The 24,454-nt window shown below is 65.0% G+C and overlaps 3 protein-coding genes across 3 annotated transcripts; all 3 read right to left on the bottom strand.

Moving 5' to 3' along the window:
* Positions 1 to 4,244: 4,244 nt before the first annotated feature.
* On the bottom strand, positions 4,245 to 7,123 carry TCF15 (transcription factor 15). Its single transcript, XM_039719529.1, has 2 exons — positions 6,496 to 7,123; positions 4,245 to 4,684 (listed from the first exon to the last, which is right to left on the bottom strand). Exons 1-2 carry the CDS (start codon positions 6,970 to 6,972, stop codon positions 4,610 to 4,612), a joined length of 552 nt encoding a protein of 183 aa, XP_039575463.1. The 5' UTR covers positions 6,973 to 7,123; the 3' UTR covers positions 4,245 to 4,609.
* A 6,463-nt stretch (positions 7,124 to 13,586) lies between these two features.
* SRXN1 (sulfiredoxin 1) lies at positions 13,587 to 14,798 on the bottom strand. The gene is made up of 2 exons (XM_039719521.1): positions 14,268 to 14,798; positions 13,587 to 14,105 (listed from the first exon to the last, which is right to left on the bottom strand). Exons 1-2 carry the CDS (start codon positions 14,781 to 14,783, stop codon positions 13,902 to 13,904), a joined length of 720 nt encoding a protein of 239 aa, XP_039575455.1. The 5' UTR covers positions 14,784 to 14,798; the 3' UTR covers positions 13,587 to 13,901.
* A 1,115-nt stretch (positions 14,799 to 15,913) lies between these two features.
* SCRT2 (scratch family transcriptional repressor 2) lies at positions 15,914 to 24,422 on the bottom strand. Its single transcript, XM_039719518.1, has 2 exons — positions 20,769 to 24,422; positions 15,914 to 18,640 (listed from the first exon to the last, which is right to left on the bottom strand). Exons 1-2 carry the CDS (start codon positions 20,890 to 20,892, stop codon positions 17,934 to 17,936), a joined length of 831 nt encoding a protein of 276 aa, XP_039575452.1. The 5' UTR covers positions 20,893 to 24,422; the 3' UTR covers positions 15,914 to 17,933.
* Between the last annotated feature and the right edge of the window lie 32 nt (positions 24,423 to 24,454).

Here is a 24,454-nt window from a genome sequence, read left to right as displayed (position 1 = left end):
GGGGATGGAGCCCTCCCAGGCCAGACCCTGCAGGGTGGGGTCCAGCACTGCCCCCCAAACTGGCTCCCTGAGGTGTCCCTGCCCTGCTCACCCCACTGGGGCCAGGACGGGCAGGGGTAGCCCTGGGGGAGTGGGGCTGCTGCTGTGTGGGACGGCCACATTTTGGAGGGTTTAATGCCATCCCTGCAGCGCTGCTCCTGCCCTGAGCATCTGCAGGCATTCCCTGCAGTGAGACCTTTTCCCATCCCCTCTCAGAGCCCCATCTCCAGCCACGGTGTGTGTTTGATTGAGTGTGGCCCTGCCGTGGGATCCCAGGGAGCCGGGCTTGTGCTGGGAAAGGGGCTGTGCAGTGGAGACATCCTGGGACAGCCCCCTCCCTTGTCACCCCCTGCCAGCCACTGCCAGCTGAAGGTGATGACCCCCCGGGCCCTCTCCTGCCCAGCCGCCCCAGCTGCAGAAATAGGATTTTATTTCCCATGAAGAGGTTTGGATTAAAATAACCTCCTGGCCCAGATCCCTTTTTTCTGATGTGGCTGGAGATGTTTGCCCACAGCGCTGCTGGGTATCCAAGCCTTGACCCTCCAGGCTGCTGTCCCCATGGTGGGGACATGCCTGTCCCCTGCCTGGCCTTCAGGGACGTGTCCCTGTCCCAGCCATGCCTGGCCTCAGTGACTCAGAGCCTCTGGCCCTGCTCACCTGCTGCCCACAGGCTGAGCTGAGCCCCCAGGGCCGCTGGCCGTGGGGCAGGGCACGGGGCCAGCCCTGCTCTGATTACCCCCAGCGTTTTTTCCTTTTTCTTCCTTAATTTACTGAGGGCTAAATCCAAATATTACAACTTCCCCTCCTCGCCGCTGGTTACGCAGGCGGCCCCGGCCGGGCATTGTCTTATTGTTTGCAGAGGGAAGCTCCAGCGGGAGATTAACCTGGCGTTCACCCCGCACCACGGCCTCACACCCTGTCCCTGCTGCCGGGCCCGTGTCCCCAGGGACCGCAGCTGGCACGAGGTCCCAGCAGGGCGAGCAGCTCCGAGGGCTCCTGTGCATGGGGGGGACGTGGCAGCCCTGCAGCAGTGCCCGCTGCACCCCTGGGACGTGTGGGACCTTGGGGCGTTCTTGCCGTGCATCCCTCGTGATGGTGAGGATGTGCCAGGTGTCTTGGGGGTCTCAGGCAGAGCCTTTGCCTGTTTTCTTCCCCAGGGATCCTGGCAGGATGCCAGTCTGGGTCTGCTGGCACGGGGAGGCAGAGACTGCCCAGCACCCCCACCTGGAGGACCATGGTGTGACATCCCATTCCATCCCATCCCATCCCATCCCATCCCATCCCATCCCTCCCTGATCCTTCTCTCCACCCTGCCCTGGGCAGCAGGGGTGTGTCACCCTGTCTCCACTCAGTGCCATCTAGACCTTGGGGCTCCCTTCCCAGTCCTTCACCCCAGGTCTGACAGGGCTCAGAGTGGCCTGTGACACTCAGTTGGTGGCTGTCACTGTCACAGGGAGGGTTCCCCAGACAACAAGCAACTGAGCTTTGCTCCAGGATACGCTGGGGTCTTTATCATGAGCCTCCACCCTGGGGGAAGCCCAGGGAGGGTCAGACAGCACCCAAAGGTGTTGCCAAAGGACGAGGAATGAGCAGGGCTGGATCCTGGGCCCCAAATCTGTCTTTGTGTCCTCTGTCCGTGTCTGGCTCCTCTTGCTCCGCTGACTCAGACTCAGACTCAGACGTGGTTTGACTGCACAGCCCCGTCCTGGGGGCGGTGTGTGGGGAAAGCAGCGCTGCCCACGGCCTGTGGGCTCTGCCTGACCCCTCTGCCCTCTGTCCTCCCACACCCCATGGCCAGACTGACCCTCCTGTGTCCTGCTTGGCCATGGATCCCTTTCCAGCAGCCCTGGTGCACAGCAGCACCAGGGGCTATCGGGTCCTGGCCCCTGTCACGGGGGGTGAGCCCCAGCCTGACCCCTGCCCGTGGATCCAGCAGCTCCTGCCTGCCCAGACCCAGCCTCATCCATCCCAGCCTCAAGGCAGCTCCCGGCACCCGCGGGTGCAGCCCTGCTGCATTCCAGCCTGGCTGGCCAGCCTGCGGGGAGGCTGAAATATTTGGGAGGGGAATGGAGAAGGGAAAGGGGAAAATAAATAATAAAATAAAAATCTATAAAAAGAAAGTTTAAAAACACAAGTTTAAAAAAAAAAAAAAATACCAGGCGCGGAGTGCAGCTGCGGTTCTGGTTCCAGTTCCCAGGTGATGTCAGGCCTGGAGCCTCTCCAGCCCTGGCCCCTCAGAGACGGTCTTTGTGGGTTCAGCACTGAGTGTTTTTCCTTCCTGAGACTCGGGGACACCTTCCTGTCTCAGAGAAAGCGGCCAAGAGCCTTTCCAAGGGTGTCCGCACGCAGGAAGGGGAGAGGATGGGAGGGGAGCGTGGCTGAGCTCCGTGCAGGGCTGCCGGGGCGCCGGCGCTGCCGGGAGCGAGCGGCGGCCGCAGCACTCACCCCACACGGGGCAAAGGGGCACCCGGCTCCCACCAGCCCCGCTGCTCTGAGTCACCGTTTCCCTCTCACGGTGCTGGGAGGGGCTGGAATGTACTGGGACCCACAGGCTTGTCACTGGGACACGCTGGGACCCTTGGCCCCAGTGCTGGGACATGCTGGGATGCACAGCCTCAGCAGTGGGATGTGCTGGAATCCACAAGCCCAGAGCTAGATGTTATTGGGTGCCCAGCTTCTGGACCAGCACATGCTGGGACCCAGGGCTGTTACACTGGAGCTTGCTCTGGGGTCATTGTGCCATCCTTGGCACTGGGGTGTGGTGACAGCCATGGCCCTAGCACTGGGACGTGCTGGATCCACAGCCTCAGCACTGGGGTGTACTGGGATGCATTGCCTTTATACTGGAGGTTTCTAGGGCCCCAGGTTCCATCCGGCACTGGGACATACTGGATGCACAGCTCCTGTGCAGGGATTCACTGGGGCTCATGGTGTTCACATTGGAGCTCGCTGAGGCTCCAGTTGCTGGCACTGGGACATCCTGGAACACTGGTGCTCAGCCCTGGGACATGCTGGGACCTATACACTCAGTGCTGGGACCTGCTGTGCCCCCAGCACTGGGACCACCAGCCCTTGCTGACCCCCTGGGGGGCTCCAGAGCCGCTACTTCACGAGGACAGTCCCCTTTTATGTGCGGGTCGGGTTGTTTGCAGAGCACAGCATCCCCCACGGCCCCTGCCCCCCGATAAACCCGGGGGCAGGGATTCTGTGTCCCGGGCTGTTTGGAGAATCTCACGGCTGTTTATTGGGGTCTGGGACACATTAGCCACGCTGAGAACAAACCTCTCCCACCCACCCCGGTCCCTGCTTGGGACCAGCTCTCACAGCTGCACCGCGCTGTCAGCTCCATAAATCAAACCCGGGGGAGGGAGCCCGGGGCAGGCTCACCTCGGTGAGCAGGGGGCCAAGAGGTGCTGTGGGCTCCCAACAGAGCCCCTGCCCGGGGCAGGCTCCAGCGGGACCCCCAGCGTGCTCCCCCTGCTCCGTGCTGGCTCCAGAACCCTGGGGAGATGGGGCAGCTCCAGTTCTGCAGCCCTCGGGGCTCCCCCCAGCTGCCCCATCCACAGCTGCCTCTGCTCCATGGGACACGCCGGCCCCTGGGAGCCGCCAGCCCCGGCACAGCACCATTCCCAGGCTCAGCCAGCCCAGCCCCCTCCAGCAGAATCCCATGTGGGGATCTGGCCTGGGAACCCCCCATGTCCCCACCTGACCCCGTGCAGGTGCTGCTGCCTGCAGCCCCACTGTGCAAGGCTCTGCATGGTCATCGTGGTGGCAGTGGCACTCACAGCGGGGACAGTCGTGCTGGTGGCAGCAGTGGCGATGGTGGCAGTCACAGTGGCAGTGACATTGTGCCAGTCATGATGTCCCAGTTGGAGGGCAGGGCACAAAAGCAATTACAACAACGCTGACCCACCACTTGGGCACCCGTGGCTGCAGCACGGGGCTGGCAGTGCCATCCCCATCCCATGGCAGGGCACTGACCCCCTTGGGGCTTCTGCACTTCTTTGTGGGGCTAAAGCTGTCATCAGGGCCTGGGGACACAGGGACAGCTCACCCAGGGGTCTCACCCACGTGAATCCCACCGTGGCACAGGCTGGGATGGTCACACTGGTTCCAGCGGCACCGACCAGCAGTGCAGGGCTGGGGGTCCAGAGCCACCTTGGGGACCCCCACCTCACCCACACAGGGGTGACAGGCAGGCACTGGCCCATCAGAAAAATAAGGTTTTATTTTCCAAGCGGCTGCACGTGCACAACCAGCATCCCCAGGGCCACGACGCCGTCCCCCCGGAGCGCCCCGACGCCGGCCGCACACAGACCCTTCCAGTCCAGCCCCGGGGCGCGGGGACCCCCTCCCCGGCCCTGCCCCGCCTGGGCAGCCTCGGCCACGGGAGCGTCCTCCCGCCCCGCTGCCGGCTCCAGGGCCAGTGTCGGTGTGGTGCCAGCCTGGGCTCGGCCGCTGCCACCTCAGGTGAGCAGCTCCCTCCCTCCCCGCTGCGGTCTCTGGGCTGGCGTGTGCGGGCTCCGTCTGCCTCTGCCGCTGTGTCAGGCGGGTGCTGCCGGAGCCCGGCTCATCTCCGCGACACTCGCAGGGGCGTCACCCCTCGCACCTTCAGGCAGTTGCCCCCGAGGTCCCTCCGACTGCCCTGCAGAGAGAGGAGGGAGAGCTGCAGGCACCATGGGGGGTCTGGGTGGGGGGCACCCCGCTCCTGCCCGCTGCCCACCACACCCACTCCTCCATGGGGACCCGCTGTGGGGTGGCCAGTGGCTCCGTCCTGGGGTGGCTCTGTGCTGCCTGGAGTGGACAGACAGACAGATGGGGCTATGCCTGACAAGTGGTTGAGTGTGTGGCTGAGGGGTGGGTGCTGTGCTGGAGCCCTCCAAGGTGGGTCCCCCTTGCCCTGTCACCCTGCAGGACACAGCCCCCATGGCTGCTCAGCACCGCAGGGCTCAGACCTGTGGCAAGGGCCAGCAGCACCCCAGGACAGACACATGGCCCCCAGACAGATCCACAGCCCTGACAGAGTCCAAACTGGATGGGGAGACTCAGCTCTACCTCACAGTTTATGACAACAACATCATCCCAGTACTGCCCAGTATAACCCAGCATACACCAACACAGTCCAGATTTAGCCTAGAACATTCCAGTATAACTCAGCATGGATCAGCAGAGCCCAACAGAGCCCAGTTCCAACCCAGCCCTATTTCCAGCCTTGCACAGCCAAGCATGGTCCAGTACAGCCCATTCCAGCCCATTTCCAGCACAGCACAACCCATTTCCAGCCCTGCCCATTTCCAGCCCTGTACAGCCCCTTTCCAGACCAGCCTCAGGGCTGGGATGCAGAGTCAGATCCCAGCCCAGCTCCCCCCACTGCCCTCCAGCAGGAGCTTCCCAGCCCCAGTGCCTCCACAGGGTCCCCTGGGGGATCCAGCACCGTGCCAGACCCCTGGCTCCAGCCCCAGGAAGCAGCCCAGAGGATCCCAGCTCTGCCAGGGACCAGGGCTGGAGGACCCCAAGAGGGCTGAGAGGCTGCTGAGGGGGGCAGCAGGAGCAGGGGAACGATTAAAAATGGAGCAGCAAAATGTGAAAAAGCTCTGAGGGCTGGAGTGTGACCCACGGCTGTACTGACTGGGGTCACACAGGGGACATCTTGAGGGTCTGTGGGGACAGTAGCAAGTACAGCAGCCCCTGCTCACAGCCCTGCCAAGAGGTCAGGCAGCTTCCAGCCCCTCACCCTGCACCCCATATCCTGCACAGCTATTCCTGGGTCAAGCACAGCCTGGCATGGCCAGCAGGGTGGGCTCACCACAGGAAAGGTGTCCCTTGAGCCACAGGGTGCTGGGGGGAATCAGCTGATGGCAGGGCAGGGGTGCTCTGCCATGGCCCAGCTCAGCCACGTGGGAGCTGTGCCAGTGCTGCCAGCAGACCCTGCACGGGAACACTGGATGGGGAACTCTGGGCCCCCTCGGGGGGTGTCTGCTGGGCTCTTCCTGTCCTCATCACATCAGGGAGCTGCTGGAGTGGCCCTGCTGCAGTGCTGGTGGGCTGGCAGGGTTGGGGATGGAGATGGGGATGGGAATGGGATTGGGATGGAGGAGAGGTCAGCCAGCGAACTCTAAGCTCCCCGTGGGACAACCAGTGCCAGCTCCGGGGTGACTGTTTAACCCCTGAGACCTCCCAGCCCGGATGGACGTGGGGGAGCAGCCCGGCCCTCTGACGTGAGCAGGAGCTGTAGGCGTGTGGCTACAAGCAGGATTTGGCCAGGAGCAGCCAAAACCTCCAGTGGGAGCTGGAGCCAGAAGCTGTGGTTCTCACTGAGCCATGCCAAGTCTCCTGCCCCGCTCAGCCCAGGCAGGGTCTGCTGCCCCCCATCCCTTGGGGACACGCTGAGCCTCCTGCCCCACTCAGACCAGTAAGGGGAGGAAGAACCCTAACCCCTCCCAGAGCCCCGCTCACCCCTTTCCGCTGGTTGCTGAGGCAGAAGGTGCAGATGCTGCGGGGCTGTTTGCTGTCCAGGTCGCCCTTGGCGCCATAGATGGCACTGAAACAGGGCTGCCCGTCCTCGCAGCCCTCGCCCAGCAGCAGCACGTTGGCCAGGTGGGAGATGTAGCTGGAGGCCAGGCGGAGCGTCTCGATCTTGGACAGCTTCCGATCCACGGGCTCGGTGGGGATGAGGGTCCGCAGGGCGGTGAAGGCCGTGTTGACGCTCTGGGTCCGGTCCCGCTCCCGTGCGTTCGCCGCCTGCCTCTGCTTCACCATCACCATCGGCCCCGGCTTCCGCGGCAGCTTGCGGCGAGCCTCGGCGCCCTCGCAGCAGCCGAACGACTGGTCCGACGTGTCGCTCTCGCTGCGGTTCTCCTCGTCCTCCGAGAGCATGCTGAGGTCGGGGTAGAGCACGCGGGCGGCCACGGGGCGCAGCATGGTGAAGGCCATGGTGGGGGGCCCGCCCGCACCCCCGGCCCTGCTGGGGGCACCCCCGGGGCTGCGGGGAGCCTTCCCCCGCCGGCACAGCTGCGACGGCGGCTCCGGACGCCTTCCCGCTGCTGCTCCGCCGCGGCAGCCGAGCAGGGCTGGGACACGGTCTGCAGGGGGAATCGGGATTTATACGGCCGGGGAGGGGCTGGCTGCGGAGCCCACCCCCAGCCGGCCCCCCGAGCTCCGGCCAGCGGCCGGTGGCCAGCGGCCAGCGTCCTCACCCCGGCCCTCGGAGCCAGCGCTGGCCTGGCCCCGCTCCGGCACGCTGGCCTGGCTGCGGGCACCTTGACCCCAGGTCGTGCCCCCGGTGGTGACTGAGCCGTGGCAGTGCCAGGGCCACTGTCTGACAAGCTCTGCCTGTGCCATGGCCTGTGGCACCTGCAGAGCAATGTCACACACAGTCAGCGCGCAGGCAGCGTGTCCCCAGCCCTGCCTGGCTGTCCCTTGCGAGCCTTGGGTCCTGCACAGGGTGGCATGAGATGAACCCGGGGCACAGGAGCTGGGATGGGGAAGGAACCATGAGCGGGTGGCACTGGTGTGGTGCCGGGGGTGTTTATCAGAGGAATGCCAGTGGGGGACGTGCTGCTGCCCACACCCTGCCGTGCCCCCCTGGGACAGGGTCAGTGCCCAGGAGGATGCCCAGAGCACTCAGGAGCAGCAAGGGCAGGCAGCCCCGCAGGGATGCACTCCTTGCTCCTCTGTTCCCAGGGCCTGGCACCGTGCCTGCCCACCATGGGAGGTGACAGGGAGACGTGGAGAGGCACGGGCAGCGCTGCCGGCAGCGCTGCCAGGAGCATTTCCTCCCGCCCAGGAGGAAGGTGTGTGCCGGCAGTGGAAACACAGAGTCTTTTCCTGAGAGGGGAGCGATGAGCTGGCAGCAGCGGGAATCACCGGTGTCCTGGGAAGGGCTGGGGGTGCCCCCCAGCCTGACTGCTGCTCCTTGTCCTTCCTTGGCACTCAATACCACAGACTATGGCCCTGCTCCTCCTCACCAGAGAGGCCAATGCAGGACCCCCAGCCCTGAGCCCAACCCTCCCAGGAGCAGGCAGGGGGGTAGCCAGCTGAACCACGCAGGCAGGAGGCTTCCTGCCTGCCTTCCTCCCCTTCCTCCTCCTCCACGATGCTCCAGGCATGATGCAGGTCAAGCGGCAAAAACATGTGGAGGGCAGGACCTGGCTCCTGGTGGACGGCCCCAGAGCTGCTGGGGATGTGGCTGGGACACCTGGCAGTGCCAGCTGCAGTCCCCACTGTCCAGCAGCTCCACAGCCAGAGAGGGAGCTGGGGGGAATCTTGGAGGCGTGCCAGGGCTGAGACGGTGCCCATGGAATGCAGCTGGGATATCACCAGCACCCCAGTGAGGCGGTCAGTGGGGTGCCCTGGGGCCATGGAATGGGGTGGCATCGCGTTCCTCAGTGCCCCGTGGCCAAAAGCAGGACTGCAGCTTGTGGTATGGCTCCTGGGGTCTGGGTCCCCCCATGGGCTCTCCTAGTGCTTCCAGGGCTTGTGGCTGCTGGACCATGACAGGGGCAGCTGTGCTGCCTGGCACAGGCACTGCCTCACTGCCTCCCACCCTGCTGGCTGTGAGCAAACGGCCCCTCTGCCCCCCGCGGGGCACAGCAGCCCCCGGCTGGCGGGACCCCTGCCCTGTTTTCCTTCACCATTTGTCTGCCTGTGCAGAGCCTGTAAATCACAGTGGGGGGCAGAGAGATGGGCTGGGGCTGGTGGTCTTGCTGGGTCTGGGGACAGGCAGGGCCACACCAGGGGCTGGGGACGTGCAGGGCTGAGCAAGAGGGCAGGGATCCTCCTGGGGTGAGGATGGGCAGGGGTCTGCACTGTGTCTGCACTGACAGCTCTCACCATGCATCAGTCCCCACCAGGGACCCCGACCTTCTGTAGCGTTTGTCAAGTGCAGACCCCCACAAAAGGGTACGTGCAGGCAGTGCCAGGGCAAAGCTGGGGATGGGCACATCCTTGGCATGACAGGCAGGAAGCAGGCAGGGAGAAGGCAGGTGCCTGTACAGAGGGGAACCCCCACTCTGCCCCCCTCTCACCCCAGAGTCTTGCTGAGCCATGGCTGGGGGTCCACAGCAGCCCCTGGCCCTGACAGGTGGTAAGACGGATGGCAGGGGCTGTGTACTCAGCTGCACGTCCCACACATGGCCACCAGCTGACAGGGACAGGCTGGGGGGGTCACCCAGTCCCCACACCCAAACTGCCCCAGGGCTTTTCTGGGGGGCACAGCCACCTGTGGGGTGCTGGTGGCCTGTGGGGTCTGGAGCACGGCAGGGCACAGGCAGGGAAGGGGCAGCAGACAGGAGATGGCTCAGGGTGGGGTGGGGACAGCACTCGTGTGTGCCCACGAGTGGGGGTGTGCAGCTGCACACATCTGTCCATCCAAGCGTGCATGGATGTGTGCACAGTGTGTGCACAGGGATATATGTGAGTATGAGGCTGTGTGCACATGTTTGTGCAGTGGCACATGGATGTGGATGTGTGCCTGTGGGTGCCACGTAAACCCCAGATGCCACCACCTCCTGCTGCAGTGACACCTCCATGCTGGCACAGACGTGTGTATGTGTGACCAGCGCCTCGCCAGATGCTGCACACAGAAGGATGGATGGGCAGGAGCTGTCACCCCTGGCTGGGGGAGCACAGGGGCCATGGGAAGCAGGGAATGCTGCAGCTCCCTGCCTGCCCAGCTGCCTGTGGATGCTGTGGCTGCAGGGCAGGAGGACGTGTGGCAGCAGCCGGGTTTTCCTGTGCTGCCTGGCAGGCATCTGGTGCAGGACATGAACCCCTGGCCCCCCCCAGCACTGTGGCCTGGGCTCTGACTCAGCCGGGCAGTGCAAGATGCAGCTGAGGCATCACAAACGTCCTGCCAGCTTGAGTGGGTGCCAGGACATGGTTTGGTTTGGCATCACAGCTGATCCAGCCAACTAACTGACCCCTGGGCACAGGGCAGCACCAGGCATGGCTCAGGCATGCACGGGACCCTGCATGAGATACAGAGCATGGAGGGGACATGGCCTGAGCGTGGGGTTACAGCCCTGGCTCCAGTCCAGCCAGGCACCTCCTGCTCGGTGGGCATCGTGGGGTCAGGGTGCTGGGCACCCCGAGGGCCGGGTCCTGCCTCTGCTGCCAGAGAAATGCCCCCTGCCCCCCACACCAGGGAGTGTTTATCTTGGAGGTGATACTTAAGTGTAAGAAAATAAACAGGGAGCAGATGGGGCAGGGGCCAGGGCTGCCCCCGGCCCCGCGGGAACGCTCCAGCCCTGCTGGGAAAACACCACGGCCGGCGAGGCAAATGGATTCCAGACCCACGGCAGGGCTGGAACATGTGGCCACCAGCACACTGGGCCTGACCCTGCTGAGCCCTGGTGGAGCAGTGCTGGGCTGATCCATTCTACTCCACCCCACCCTGTCCCATCCCATTCCATCCCACCCTGTCCTATCACGTCCCATCCTGCCCCATCACAACCCATCCATGCCATCCTACCCCATCCCATTCTACTCAGTGCCCCAGGTCCACAGCTCCTGACCAAATCTTGGCACTGGGGGATGTGCAGGACTGGTCCCTGTGCCTGTGGCTCCCCATTTTCAGGGTGCTCAGGCCACTGAGGCCACTGGGAGCTGCCCCATCCCAAGTGCACAGTCCTGTCCAGCTGGGCACACCCAGTGTTCGAGTCCAGCTGAGCCCAGTGAGGCAGAGGTCTCATCCCAGGGGGGTCTATCCCTGCTCCCCAACACTGGGAGACCAAACATGGCAAATCTGGGAGCCCCCGGAGCCCCTGGGTGGGGAGGAGCAGTCAGTGCCATGGGGACTGGGCATTGTGAAACATTTGGGGGAACAGGGCAGTTTCCCCATTTTCCTGGATCAGGGCTGTACCAGGGTGCCCTGGTGGGTCCCCAGGCAGTGTGGGAAGCACCAGCCCCCCCTGCCCCCCGGGCTGTACCTGAGGGCCGGGGCTGCTGGTCTGGAAGGCATTACACGCCTGTCGCACGGAGAAGTCTGTCCCAGTTCCGGAGCTGGGACCCCCCCCCGCCCGGCCCGGGCTGGGGGGAGCCCACAAAGAGCCTTTGTTCCTGCCCTGGAACGAATGGATTGGAGGCAGCCGGATCGGCTGTCAGCCGGCGACACCAGAGACCCGCGGGTCAGGCAGAGGGAAGGGGGACAGGTGGAGCACGGGCGGATGGAGGCAATGCAGGGCTCTGCAGAGACCCATTCCTGTGCCAGCCACGGGGTTGTGGCACCAGGAACCCAGCTGGGGCCCAGCTCCCACTGCCCACACCATGCCAGCCCCATGGATGCACCAGTCAGCTCTGGAGATGCTCATGCAGCACCTTGGACACAGCTCCGGTGCCAGGGAGCCCTGGGAGTGATGTCAGGACACCCTGGGACTGGCACGGACCTTTGGCACTGTTTGCAGGGGATGGTAAGCTGGAAAAGCAGATCCTGCAGCTGGAAGAAGCCTCCATGGCTTGCGGGAGTTTCAGGATTTGGGCAGCCTCAGTTCATTCCCATTTTGTGGAATTCCCAGTTCTGCTGAGCTGCCTCTTATCCAAGGGATGAGGGGCACAGGTCTGGGAGGGTGAGGCAAACAGCGTTCATGTGAGATGCCCAGCAGTGGGGGCACACAGGATATGGGCAGCCACCAGTCCCTGCCATGGGACACCCATCTGGGGGCACTCTGGAAATGCCCACATTGCCCCAGGAGCTGCCGCTGGAGCTGCCACCTCCTCCCTCCACCCCCCGCTCTCTAACAAGAGGAAACTTTTTAGCACGCCACAATTCTGAGGAGAAATTTATGGCCCATCAGGGACCCGCGGGCCAGGGCTGCTCTCCGTGAGTGCTCGCAGGGTTTCCTCCGGCTCACAGCTGCTTTCACCGGCACAGGCAGCTCTGCCGCGCCGGAGTCTCCCTCCCTGCCGTCCCTTCCCCTCGCCCGGCACCCCCAGCCCGCCCTGCTCTTCCTCCCCAGCGGATCCTGAGGAAAGGTGGAGCAGGGGTGAACTGTGCCCTGTCCGATGCCAGCTCTGCCAGGCCGTGCCCTGCTCTCCCGGCCCGTTCCTGCCCTAGGGAACGGGATGAGTTCAGGGAGGAGCACGGCTGCTGGGGCAGAAGTGTCCGGCCGCAGTCCCAGTCCTTCTGCTGACTCACGGCGTGCTGAGTGACTCAGTGGCCTTTCCCCTCCCTGGATGGAGGCTCTCGGCTTACAGGGATGCTGGGATGCCCAGGGGATGCTCCAGGCGGTTTTTCCAGGCTGCATGTGGGGTGACGACGTGGTGATGGCAGAAATGACAGCATCCCAGCATGGCAAGGCCACATGAGCCCCACAGCTGGGCCAGAGCTGACCCTGAATTCAGCTCCATGGCAGGGTGGGCTGGCAGAACATTGTCCTCTCACAGCATCCATCCCCCAGCACAGCATCCAATCCCTCGCAGAACATCCATCCCCTTGTAAAGCATCTGTCCTTGCTCTGTGTGCCACAGCCACTGCTGGCAGGCCACCATGCTGTGCTGTGCTGTGCCATGCTGTGCCATGCTGGACCACTGCATCCCTGCTCCCAGCCTCAGCACCCTCAGCACCACGCCAAGGAGCTGCAGGGGTTTTGATCATCTTTATTCCAGGTGCAGCAGCAGCTGTCCCCACCACAGGATTTTGGAGATGTCCCCCACAGAGACTGGGACCACTGGTGAGCCCAGGGTCGCTGGGGGAGGGCTGGGGACTGGCCGTGCCAGGCCGGCTGTGTCTCTTCCCTGTGTCCCAATTCTGCTGTGTCCCAGTTCGCCTGTACCCCTTCCCGGTTCAGCTGTGCCCCGAGTGAGCTGTGACTCGTCCCAGTTCCAGTGTGCTCCGGTTCAGCCACTCCCGCTTGAGCCATGCCCCGGTTAAGCCCATTCCATCCCGGTTCAGCTATTCCCGGTTGGGCTGTGCCCCGGTTTGGCCTGTTCCATCACGGTTCATCTACTCCTGATTGTGCAGTGCTCCCGTTCATCCCACGCCAACTGGTTCATCCCGTCCCGGTTCCTCCTGTCCCATCCTGCTTCATTCCGTCCTGTCCCGGTTCCTCCCGTTCCGTCCCAGTTCATCCCATCCTGTCCCGGTTCATTCTGTCCCAGTTCCTCCCGTCCCAGTTCATCCCGTCCTGTCCCGGTTCTTCCCATCCCATCCCGGTTCACCCCGTCCTGTCCCGGTTCATCCCGTCCCAGTTCCTCCCGTCCCGGTTCATCCCGTCCCGTCCCGGTTCTTCCCGTCCCATCCGGGTTCATCCCGTCCTGGTTCATCCCGTCCCGGTTCCTCCTGTCCCATCCTGCTTCATTCTGTCCCGTCCCGGTTCCTCCCATTCCGTCCCAGTTCATCCCGTCCTGTCCCGGTTCTTCCCATCCCATCCCGGTTGCTCCCGTCCCAGTTCATCCCATCCCATCCCGGTTCATCCCGTCCCGGTTCATTCCGTCCCGGTTCATCCCATCCCGTCCCGGTTCATCCCGTCCCGGTTCATTCCGTCCCGGTTCATCCCATCCCGTCCCAGTTCCTCCCGTCCCGGTTCACCCCGTCCTGTCCCGGTTCCTCCCGTCCCATCCCGGTTCCTCCCGTCCCATCCCGGTTCCTCCCGTCCCATCCCGGTTCCTCCCGTCCCGGTTCCTCCCGTTCCGTCCCGGTCGCTCCGTGCGGCGCAGCGCGGCACAACAGCGCCACCTGCCGGCCCCGCCGGGCGCCTCCCGGTACCGGTTCCTCCCGACCCATCCCGGCTGCCGGGACCCCGGGGACCCTCCAGGTCTGGGGGACGCCGACCACATCCGCGTCAAGGGCTCACGGGTCGGAACCAGCAGGGATGGGAGGGGCTGCTGGGCATCCTCGGGGCGCTGGGCATCCTCGGGGCGCTGGGCTAGCGCAGGTGAGGCGTGGAGGAGCCGAGGTAGGTACGGAGGTCGCTGAGGGTGGAGGGAATGATCTTGGCGGGGATGGTCTCCCGGCGGAGTGCCTGGTGGGCAGCGTAGCGGTGGCAGCCCCCGAAGGAGTAGAAGTAATCGCCGCCCTCGCTGCCTTTGATCCAGAGCACGTCGATGGGGGGCACCCGCTCGGGATCCTCCTGGGAAGGGGAAGAGACACCCAAGAGCAACACACCCCGGCAGGCCCAGCCTCCCGACACCCCCGAGCGGACTGTGCCAGGGCTTGGGTGCTGGCAGCTTCCCCAGCGGCGCCCCTGAACGGCTGCAGGGGGGCTGCCTCTGCTTCCCGGGGCAGCGCTCACCTGCAGGGTCTCCATCAGGCTCTGCACCTTTCCCGGCTCCAGCTGCGCCGGGATGGGCCGGATGAGGACCCGCATGGGCACGTTGTGCACGGCCGAGATGTGCTGGCTATGGATGCTCCTGTCCTCGGCCTCTGCCATGGCTGTGGCTGCCGGCCGGCCTCGGCTTTCCTCTGTCGTGCTCAGCCGAGCCCTCCGCTGTGCCCCGAGCAGTGCAGCGCCCAGCCGTGCCCCTTTACTTCCTCCTTGCCCGGCCATCGTCATCGTCACGGCCTCCGCCCCACTGTTTTGCAGAGTCACAGTGAAGGGGCAGGACGGATTTCCGGGCCGGGTGCCAGAGCCGGCTGGCCCGCTGCCCGCTCCGGAGAGCCTGCGGTCAGGGCTGCCCTGGGCTCCTCCTTCCCGTGGGACACCCACGGGCATGCGGCAGCTGAGCTCCCCGCCGTGTGTGCTGGGATCCCTGCCCTGCCCCTGCGGGTCCCGGCTCCCACCTGGCCGGGCCGGGGCACCACGGGTCATCCTGCAGCTGAGAGGTGGGATATGCCCCGCTCCTGCCTGGCTGTACCAGGAGCACACCCCAACCCAGAGCCCCCTCCCTGCTGCGCTGGCACCTACGGGCTCCACAGCGAGGCAGATGAGGCGTGAAACAACTGCAGAGCTGGGCAGTGGTGCTGGGATGCTCCACAGCTGGGCAGGCACCGAAGACCTTCAGCCCTGAGTCTTTCTAGGTCATTTATTCAGACCAATGTTCCAAACGGGGAGAGGCTCCCGGGAGGAACTGGGTCTCCCACCCCTCTGGCTGCTGCAACCGGGACACCCTGAATCCACAGCAGGGACACGATGACAGGGGATGGCTGCTCCCAGTGCCCTCACCCTGGCTCCCTGGTGTCATGAGGGGTCCTCAGCCCCAGAGCTGACTCAGAAGCTTGCAGATGATGGTCAGGGATGGTTTTGTGAGGTTCTGGAATTAGTTTCTTGCAAGGTGAATCTGGCAATGACTTTGCGGGTGAAAGATTGCACTGATGTCACCGGGAGCCCAGGGCTCAGCTCGGTCTGTGCTGACAAGCTGGATGCTAAAAATAATTTGCCTTCCCCCACTGGCACCCACATCCGGGAAAGGATGAGGAAAGAGGGGTGGGGAGCAGGAATGCCTGTCTGCCCCAGGGACCAGGGGCTCTACTGGGTTGTCGTCACCGGCGAGTTCAAATAAAATTTGCTCACAGAACCCTCCCCATCCCTCGCAGCGACGCCCCGGGGGTGTGTGAGCATTCCCGGCGCCCTTCCCGGCCCTGCCGGGATTTCACACGCCGCTTTTCTTCCAGGTCAGCGCTCTGCCGCGCTCACAGCCCCCGGCGCTCTCACGGGCAGGGTGGCACCGTCACCGCTCCTTGTCACAGCAGGGGCTGTCTGGCTGCTGCCCACGGGCTGAAGGGCTGGCAGGGCCATGTGGGCAGCGTGGAATGCTCAGGGCGCCTCAGCCTCCCGTTCCCAAAATGCTGCCAGGACATCACCCCTCTGTTTGGGGCAGTTCTCTCCACCATGCTCCAGCCCAGGAGCGGGCGTGGGCACAGGGCACCGTGGGATGGGCAGGGTGGCAGCTCGTGTGCCACCACCCGCCACCGCCGACACAAATGCCCCAAGACACATGGTTAGTGGCAGAAATCCCTTTTATATCCCTGAATTGCATTACAAGTAATACTGCGGGTGGCCGGATCTCAGTAGACTTGTCATACTGGGGCTGGCGAGTACAAAACCTGGCAGAAAAAATCTATCATGCACGGAAAATTATTGCTGTAGTATCTGCTATTTACAGGAGAGAGGGGCAGCAGCGCAGCGCTCCGAGCCCGCCGGCCTCAGGACACCGCGCTCCGCGGACCGGCGCCGGCATCGTGGGGGAAACCCGGTGGGGTGCCCGCGGGGCCAGGGCGATGCTCATCCCCTCTGTGGGGTGCGGATGTGTGGTCACCGTGCCACGGCAGCGAGGACCATGACAGGGACACCCCCACTCAACCCGTGACCAACACAGGCACCGAGGCAGCGGGAGGAAGACGGTGCGGGGAGGAAGACGGCGCAGGAAGACGGTGTGGGGGTGCGCGAGTGCGGCCCCGCGGGGCGCCGGGCTGAGTCCCGGAGGGCTGGGGACCGGCACGGGGTGATGGGGCTGTGGCAACTCGCGGCCCGAGGTAGGAAGCGGAGGCGTGGGTCGGGCCCCGCTCCGGAATGCCGAGCGCGGCGCTTGCTGCGGGGCCGGTGCGGGGCCGCTCCGCCGGGAGGTTGCATAGAGTGGCTGGTTCGTCCCCACCGGGCTGGCGCGGGGCACGGAGCAAAGCAGGAGCCCGTGGAAGCAAGGAAGACAAATGAGAAGGGCTTTGCCTTTGTGGGAGGCTTGCAGGACATGCAGCCTGGGCTGCCGGGCCAGCTCGTGCCCTCCTGCCTCCGTGCCCGCCACACAGTCCGCTCTCGGGGTCCTGTCCCCGTCCGTGTCACCGTGGCTGTGTCCTGGGCACGGCAGTTCTGCTGCAGCTCTGCCACCTCCTGCGAGCCAGCGCTGGCATGGCCCGGCCAGTCTTGACAAATAAATAGTGAAAAGCATAAGTTATAAATAATATAAATAAGAACATTTAAATAGACTCACCCAAACTTTACAGCTACTCTGACCCCCTCCTCCTGAGTGCAGGTGGGGGGCGATGGCGAGGGAGCCGGGAGCCGGCTGGAGAGGGGTCTGGGGATACATGGGGGGGTGGTTGGGGGTTTGGGTACTACCTGCCCCAGGGCTGGGTCTCCAGCCCAGCTGCCAGCCCAGCCCTTGGCATGGTGAGGGGGGCTGCACCTGCCTGGGGGGGCTATTCCCCATCCCCGTGGCAGGGGCCAGTTGTGCCTGGCTGAGCCAGGAGCTGGGAGCCAACGGAGGTCGTGTCCTGTGGATCTCTGCTGGAAGCCCCTGGCTCCTCCCTTGGCTCTTCCCCTGACTCCAGGGCTGTGGATCTGCAGTGCCAGGGTGAACGCTGTGCCACGGGGAAGAGGGCAGCCGGGTGCCCTGTGTGGTGGGCTGCAGGGACCCGAGGCTCCAAGGGTGACTGGCAGCCCTGCCCTCTGTCAGCCTCAGTGGCCATCAGTCCTGCCGAGCTGGCAGGAACACCAGCCTGTGGTCTCATCAAGATTAGGGTCAAGGGGAGGGTTTGCTCCTAGTGGGGAGCAGAAAAGTGTCTTTTCTCCCCCGGGATCCCCCGGGAAGAGAAGCAGCAGCTCTAAATAAATAATAGTAATAAATTAAATAAATAGAGGTGAACGTCACAAGCTAGGGGAGGAAAGTCTCTCCTGGGTCAGGAAGAGGTCCCCAGGTGAGTCCCCCGCAGAGAGACCTGCCTGGCTGCGGGGGGGCTCTGGGACCCAGGGGAAAGGAGCTGGGTCCCACTATGGGGGACCCCCTTCCCAGGGAGCAGATGGGGAGTGAGTCTGTGGGGATGTGTCCTCCAGTCTGAGCACAGCAACAAACCAGCTGGCTGCAGCTGCAGGAGTGCTGGCACAGGGACTGGGACCGGGACGGGATGGGGATGGGGACAGGATGGGAACTATAGGGGAATAGGGATGGGCATGGGCTGAGATGGGGATGGGGATTGGGTAGAAGGATGAAGCTGGGAATGGGGATGTGCCACAGGGCTTGGGGGGCTAGTTCCCTATTGCACAGCTGTGTTCGGAGCCCTTGAAGCAGGCGGACTCGTAGTGCTTGTTGAGGTACGACTTGAGGGCGAAGGTCTTCTCGCACTGCTTGCACTTGTAGTGCTTGAAGGCGGAGTGGGTCTGCATGTGGGCGCGCAGGTTGGAGCGGTCGGCGAAGGCTTTGCCGCAGTGGGAGCAGCCGAACGGCTTCTCCCCGGTGTGGGAGCGCATGTGGCCCTGCAGCAGCCAGGGCCGGCTGAAGGCTTTGCCGCACACGTCGCACTTGTGCTTGAGGTTGTGGGTGAGGACGTGCATGGCCAGGGCGGGCATGGAGACGTACGCCTTGCCGCAGGTGGGGCATTTCCTGGCCATCTTGCTGTCCAGGCTGCGGTGGGTCTGCTTGTGCCGGCTGAGGTTGGAGGAGGTGGCGTAGGTCTTGCCGCACTCGGGGCAGGAGTGGCGGTGGCCGCCGCGGCGCTGGCTCTCGCTGCGCCGGCGCGACCGCCCGTCCGTGATGAAGAAGGCATCCATGGAATAGCTGTCTGTCACTGCCGCCTCCCCGTTGAAGTAGCGGGCGGAAAAGCTGGACTGGGGGCTCTCGGGATCGCTGTACTCCTCGTGGCCGGGTGCGTAGGCCGGGTCTGGTGGCGGTGGTGGCAGGCCTTGCTTCTTGTCAGTGTCGTAGCCGGCTGGCGCCAGGCAGTGCTGGAGGTACCCTGTGGGGATAACACAGTGGGGTCATTGTCCCTCCAGAGCAGCCTCACCAGGGACAGGAAAAAGCCACAAGTTAAAATTTCCCATAGAAGGTGCAGAACCAGGGTTGTCCCCCCGCACAAACTGGTTCCTGTCCTGGCTGAGCCACCGAGCACCAGAGCTGCATTGTCCTGCCTGGCTCCTGTCTGCATCTGTCAGCAGGATGGGTCCCATCCCGCAGGGCTGCCTGAGATGGGAGCTGGGGATGGAGCTGCGGAAGGTCCAGCTGCGCCTGCCCCGGCTGCGGGCAGCCCCCAGGGGCTATTAGCTGCCAGACAGCTGTCGGTGCCGGGAGCTCATTGTTCACCGGGGCCATGCCGGTAATGAGCTACGCTCCGTGGGCAGCCGGGATGAGGGGGATGAGGCTGCTCCAGGTTCCCCTTCCTCAGCAAAGGGGCTGGGAAAGCCCCCCACCTCACTGCTGTCCCCTCAGGGCCTATCCCCTGGAGATGGGACAGCACCAGGAGGGCAGCAGCACCGGGTCCCTGGCCTCCTGCCAAACCGAGTGACCCACAGCCCCCCAGATGTGGAGCCAGGCTCGGGTACCACTCCACTGGCGTCACACACGTGTGACATTGGTGCAAGTCTGCTCATGACACTGCTCCGTATGTGGGTCTCCCAGCCTGTGTCAGAGTGGGCACTGCACTGGCATCCCTGTCCCTCTGTGCTGTCACACAAAGGTCACAGCAGTGCAGCCCCCTTCCCACCAGGCCAGCAATCCCGGGGATGTACTGGCATCCCAAGACCCCCAAACTGGTCCCAGCAATCCCCTGTCTTGTGCACACTGGTCCTTGCAAGCTGCTTCAGAGGCCTCATCCCCACTGACAGTGACAGAGGCGCTGTCGGGGGCCTGGGGTCAGTGCACAGCTGAGCTGACCCACGCACACCATGGGGCAGCAGGGACGTCCCACCACAGCTCCAGCAGAGCATCCCCTAAACCCACACAGCCCCTGGCAGCACCCACGGGACCCCTTGGCAAGAAACTGCTGCCGTTTGTCCCGTGGTGGCCAGGGGTGCCTGCTGTGGGGAGGGGGCTGTGGGGCAGGGGCAGAGCCCCCCCGTCCCCCGCGCCGTGCTGACAGCGCGGGCTGTGCAGAAAGCGCTCTGCTCAGCAATTTCTCACGCTGCCTCCGAGCATGCAGCAAGGTTATTTCCAGGAGAGCAGCGTCGGCAGCTTCTGCCCAGCTGCAGCACATCCCTCCCCCACCGGCTCCTGGTTGATGGGGGGGAGCAGAGGACCCCCAGACCAGACAGGCTTCGCACCCCAGCCCCTGGCAGGAAAAGCCCACCCAGGGCTGGGGAGCACCAGAAAAGGGGGGACAAGCGCCGCAGCGGCTGGGCAGTGTTAGCTTGTGCGTGGATCAGGCCCATTCCCGCATCCAGCTCCGTTTCCCAATCCACGAGCAGCCAGAACTCCCCAGCCTATGCAACAGAGCCCCCGACCCACGGCCAGCCCCTCTTTCTGGGCTGCCCCCGTTGTGGGGCTGTGCCAACCCGGGGAACTCCGAGCCCACCCCGGCGCTCCCCCGCAGGACGGGATTCCGAGGACCACGGCCACCCCAAGTCCAGCCTTTTGCATCTCTCCCGCTGCTGGGGTACCCCCTAGCCTCCCCCCCCGCTCCCCGTGCCCCGGACGGCGCCGGCCCCCCCCGCGCTCCCAGGGGGGCTCGGGGCACCGCTGCGAACAATGAAACCCTCCGGCACGGCGAGGCTGCCGCCCCCCGCCGCCCCCCGCCGCCCCCGCAGACCGGCCGCTTCTTACCCCCCCAACTTGTCGTGGGAAGGAGCCCACCTCGCTGTCCCACCGGCGGGGGGGGGTCTCGGGGCTGCCCACGGGGCTGGCGCTGTCACGCAGGGGATGTTTCCCCAAGGACCAACTTCGGCAGCGGCCGGCGGCCCCCGATGCGCGGACAAGCCGACGGCGAGGGATGACACACCCCATCCCGCACCCCTCGCCCGCCGCGGGACACAGCGCGGGGACCCCCTCCCCGTCCTGCCCGGCGTCCCCCCGTGTCTCCTTCCCGGTGCCCCGCCGGGCGCACAGACAATAGAGGCGGGGGGGCCCCTCCGGACCCCCGGCCCCGCACTCACCATCGCCGGCGGCGGGGCCGGGCAGCGTGTAGGGGGGCTCCAGGGGGGCGTAGGGGGGCGCAGGGGCCCCGGCGGCCGGGAACGCCTCCGCTTTCAGCTTCTTCACCAGGAAGGAGCGGGGCATGGCGGGGCCGGGCAGCGCTGGACACCTCCGGTACCGGCACCGCCACCGGCCCCGGGCCCCGCACCGGCCCCGGCCCCCCCCGCCCCGGCCCCGGCGCTCGGCCCCGGCGGTGCGCACGGAGAGGCGCGGGGAGGCGAGTGCGAGGGGCGGGGAGGCGGCAGGGCGGCGAGGAGGAGGAGGAGGAGGAGGAAGAGAAGGAGGTGGGGAAGAGGGGGAGGAGGAGGAGGAGGAAGGCAGGCGGTCGGGGGGGGAGGGGGCCGCTTCGCCCGGCCGCGCCCGGAGCCCCCCCAGAGCCCCCCGAGCCGCCGGTAGCGCGGGGTGCCCCGGGCATCACGACACTGTGGGGTCCCTGGTCCCTCCCCCTGGTTCCTCCTCCCACCCCGGCCACGGACAATGGGGACACAGGGGGACGGGGGGAGACGGGGGGGGGGCACATGCCTCTGCCTCCCACCGCCTTTGTCTCCCTGCCGCCAGTCCCCGGGGCCAGGGAAGAACGGGAGTCCTCATCCCCATCCCTGTCCCCATCCATGTCCCCTGCCCCATTCCTGTCCCCTGTCCCTTGTCTTGTCTCCATCCCTGTCCCTGTTCTTGCTTCTTGTCCCTTTCTCCTTTCCTTGTCCTTGCTCCCTGTTCCTATCCCTGTTCCCGGTTCTCATTCCCATCCATCTTCCCTGTTCTCATCTCTGTCCACAGACCCTTTCCACTGACCCCTTTCTCTTTCCCTTCTCCCTTCCCCTGTACCTTTTTCTCTGTCCTCAACCCTTTCCCCTCTTCCCTGCTCTCATCTTTGTCCCACCTCTGTCTTGTCCCCATTCCTTCCCACTGTTCCCATCCCTCTTTTCCCACATTCTCTCCCTTCCCATGTCCCTGTCCCGCTCCCAGTCCCCAGGAAGCACCGTGACCTTCGCAGCCACAACAATAGCCGGGCTCGTGGCAGTTCATTGTTCCCGTCTGGAGCCCCCACTCTTACTCCCCCCTCGTCTCACTGGAGCCCCCTCTCCCACTCCCCCTCCTCTCCGCGCTCCGCTGCAGGCAGCTGGTGCTCCAGGGCTGCCTTTCCCTGCAGTTGTGCCACCTGAAGGCCGGAGTTGTGCCATCTGAGGGCCAGTGGGTGACACAGGGACCTGACTGGCGGCTGGCCGTGCTCTCCCTGAGCCTTGTGCAATGCCCAGAGCGTTGCAGCACTTAATAAGGACGGTGCCTCTGCTGTCACTGCAGGCAGAGTGCTGGCACAGGGCAGCCCTGGGCACAGTAACCCCTTTGGCCAGGGATGTGGCACTGGGGACCAAAAGCAGCATCCCCACAGGCAGCACCGTGCACCTGCCTGCTCCCAGCCATGTCTGCTCCTTCAGTTGTGCCCCAGAGCCACATCTGGGGCCAGCCCTGCATCGCAGTGCCTCTGCTCGCTGCTTTGTGTGGTACTCCACAGCCCAGGGCATCCCACAGCATCCCACAGGATCCTACAGCCCAGGGAATCTCACAGCCACATCATTCCACAGCCCAGAGCATCCCACAGACCACAGCATGTGATATCCCACGGCATCCCACAGCATTCCACAGCTAAGTGCATCCCACAGCTCGCAGCATCCCGCATCCCAGAGCATCCCATATCCACAGCACTCCACATCCCACAGGATCCCCGGGCTACTCCCCGTGTGGGCTGGGGTCTCTCCACTTGCTCCCGCAGGCCTTGGCCAGGGACTGCCGGCAGCACCACGAGTCCCATCTGTCCCTGCAGCGCTGCCCTGACGTCAAGGCTCTGCCAAGTTCAAGGTCACCTCTCCCGCAGGGCTGCGGCCCCGAGGGGACATCGCCTGCCGGGCTGCTCGCGGCATCCCACGCACACACACACACGGGGCTCGGGCCTGCGCTCCCCGATGCATTTATCCGTGCGTGTGCCTGCTCTCTCCTGGAAGGCACGCTTGCAGAACGGGCGATTACTCACGCCCTAGTTGGGCCTGCCCGCCCGCTGCCCGCCCGCTGCCCGCTGCCCGCCTGCCCGCTGCCCGGGGATTTTGTCTCTCTCCAGGCTGCGGTGTAATAAGGGAGGTAATTAAGTGTAAAAGGCAGGAGGAGGGAGGGCTGGGAGGGGGGAGCAGCCCCGGCTCCTTTCGGAGGCAGGGGACTGCGATAATGTATGGTAATAACCGCAGCCAGCCCTGCCGAGCTGATAGCGCTGACGGCAGCGCCTGGGCCCCCCCAAACCTGCCCCCGCCGCTGTGGGGAGGGGGAGCAGCGCCAGAAGAAAGGCTCAGCCTTCCTCCACCGGGTTTGTGCCTTCCTGAGCAGCTGTATGGAAATAATTCCCATCGGAGGCAATTGTTTCCCTGACAAGAAGGAGGGGGCTGGGGGGGTACTGTGGGTGAGGGGTTTTGGGGGCTCCCAAGGGTAGGATCATCCTCTTGGGGGGCAGGAGGAGAGAGGTCAGGTCCCTGCTCCAGCTCCCAGTCTACCCACAAGGGACATATCCTGCTATTGGAATGAGACAAGCTGCCCTGCGGTGCCCCCACATCTCCCCCTGGTCCTCAGCTCCCCCATCCTCCATGGATCCTGGGCACGGGCTCTGGGGTCAGCCAGGATCTGACAGAGGATGCCCACTAGTGCCAGGAGGCAGAGCCCCCACTCCTGCCCTGTCTGCTGCCTCAGCTGCAGGACTCCCACCACTGCCAGCCTGGGGGGCTGCTGGCCATTAGGTATTCCAATCTCGTTCTTCCCAGAGGCGTCCGGGTCGCAGCCGGAGCCCCGAAGTGGCTCCAATCCGTGGTCTGGTGCTGCCGCCGGCGCAGGGAGCAGATGCCAGACAAAGGGCCGGGGACAAAGGCCCGGCTGCCTCGTGCCCCAGGGAAGGGGCGCAGGCGCGTGCAGGGCACGGGCGCTGTCCCATCCCGGGGCTGCGCTGCCCTGACCCCCCGTGCCTGCCATGCCCCAGTGCCCACCCGGCCCCTGCCCTGCTGGCATGGCTGGGGCACAGCTAGGTACCAGGTGGGCCAGCGCTGGCACTGGTGCTGTGCCACCCCTGCCATGGGCACGCTGCCTGCACTGCTGTGGTGTGAGGCTCTGCTGCAGCCCCTCTCCAGCTCTGCCCATCTCACGGTGCAGCAGGGCTGAAATGGGGTGCAGGGGGGCACAGGGCTCTGGGGAGGAAGCAGAAAGCATGGATGGGACCACAGCAGAGGGTGGCAAATATCACACATGTCCCACTGTGCCTCAGTTTCCCCAGCTGCTATTGGGGGCCCTGTGAATGTTCCGTGTTCCCCCACCATCCCCCTCCCCACGGCTGCCTTTGTCCCCACTCCCCCCAGCTGGCTGCAAACCCCCAGTCTGGGGGCAGCTGCCACAGCGCAGGGCCAGGAACGCCACCGGTGCAGCTGGGGCTGTGCCCACCCACAGTGCCCAGGGGGGCTTTAGGGCACGATGCCAAACGGTGCCAGACCCCCCACGGGAAGGGACTGGGCATGGCCCCAGTTGAGAGGTACCCAGGTGGGGGGCACTGGCACAGACAGCCTCCTCAGCATGGGAGGTGCAGGCAGCAGGGAGGCAGAGGGCTGAGTAAAATAAAACA

This window comes from Passer montanus, unplaced genomic scaffold, assembly GCF_014805655.1.
Source record: "Passer montanus isolate IOZ18808 unplaced genomic scaffold, ASM1480565v1 scaffold41, whole genome shotgun sequence".
NCBI lineage: Eukaryota > Metazoa > Chordata > Aves > Passeriformes > Passeridae > Passer > Passer montanus.
This window is presented reverse-complemented; position numbering and strand designations above follow the sequence as displayed.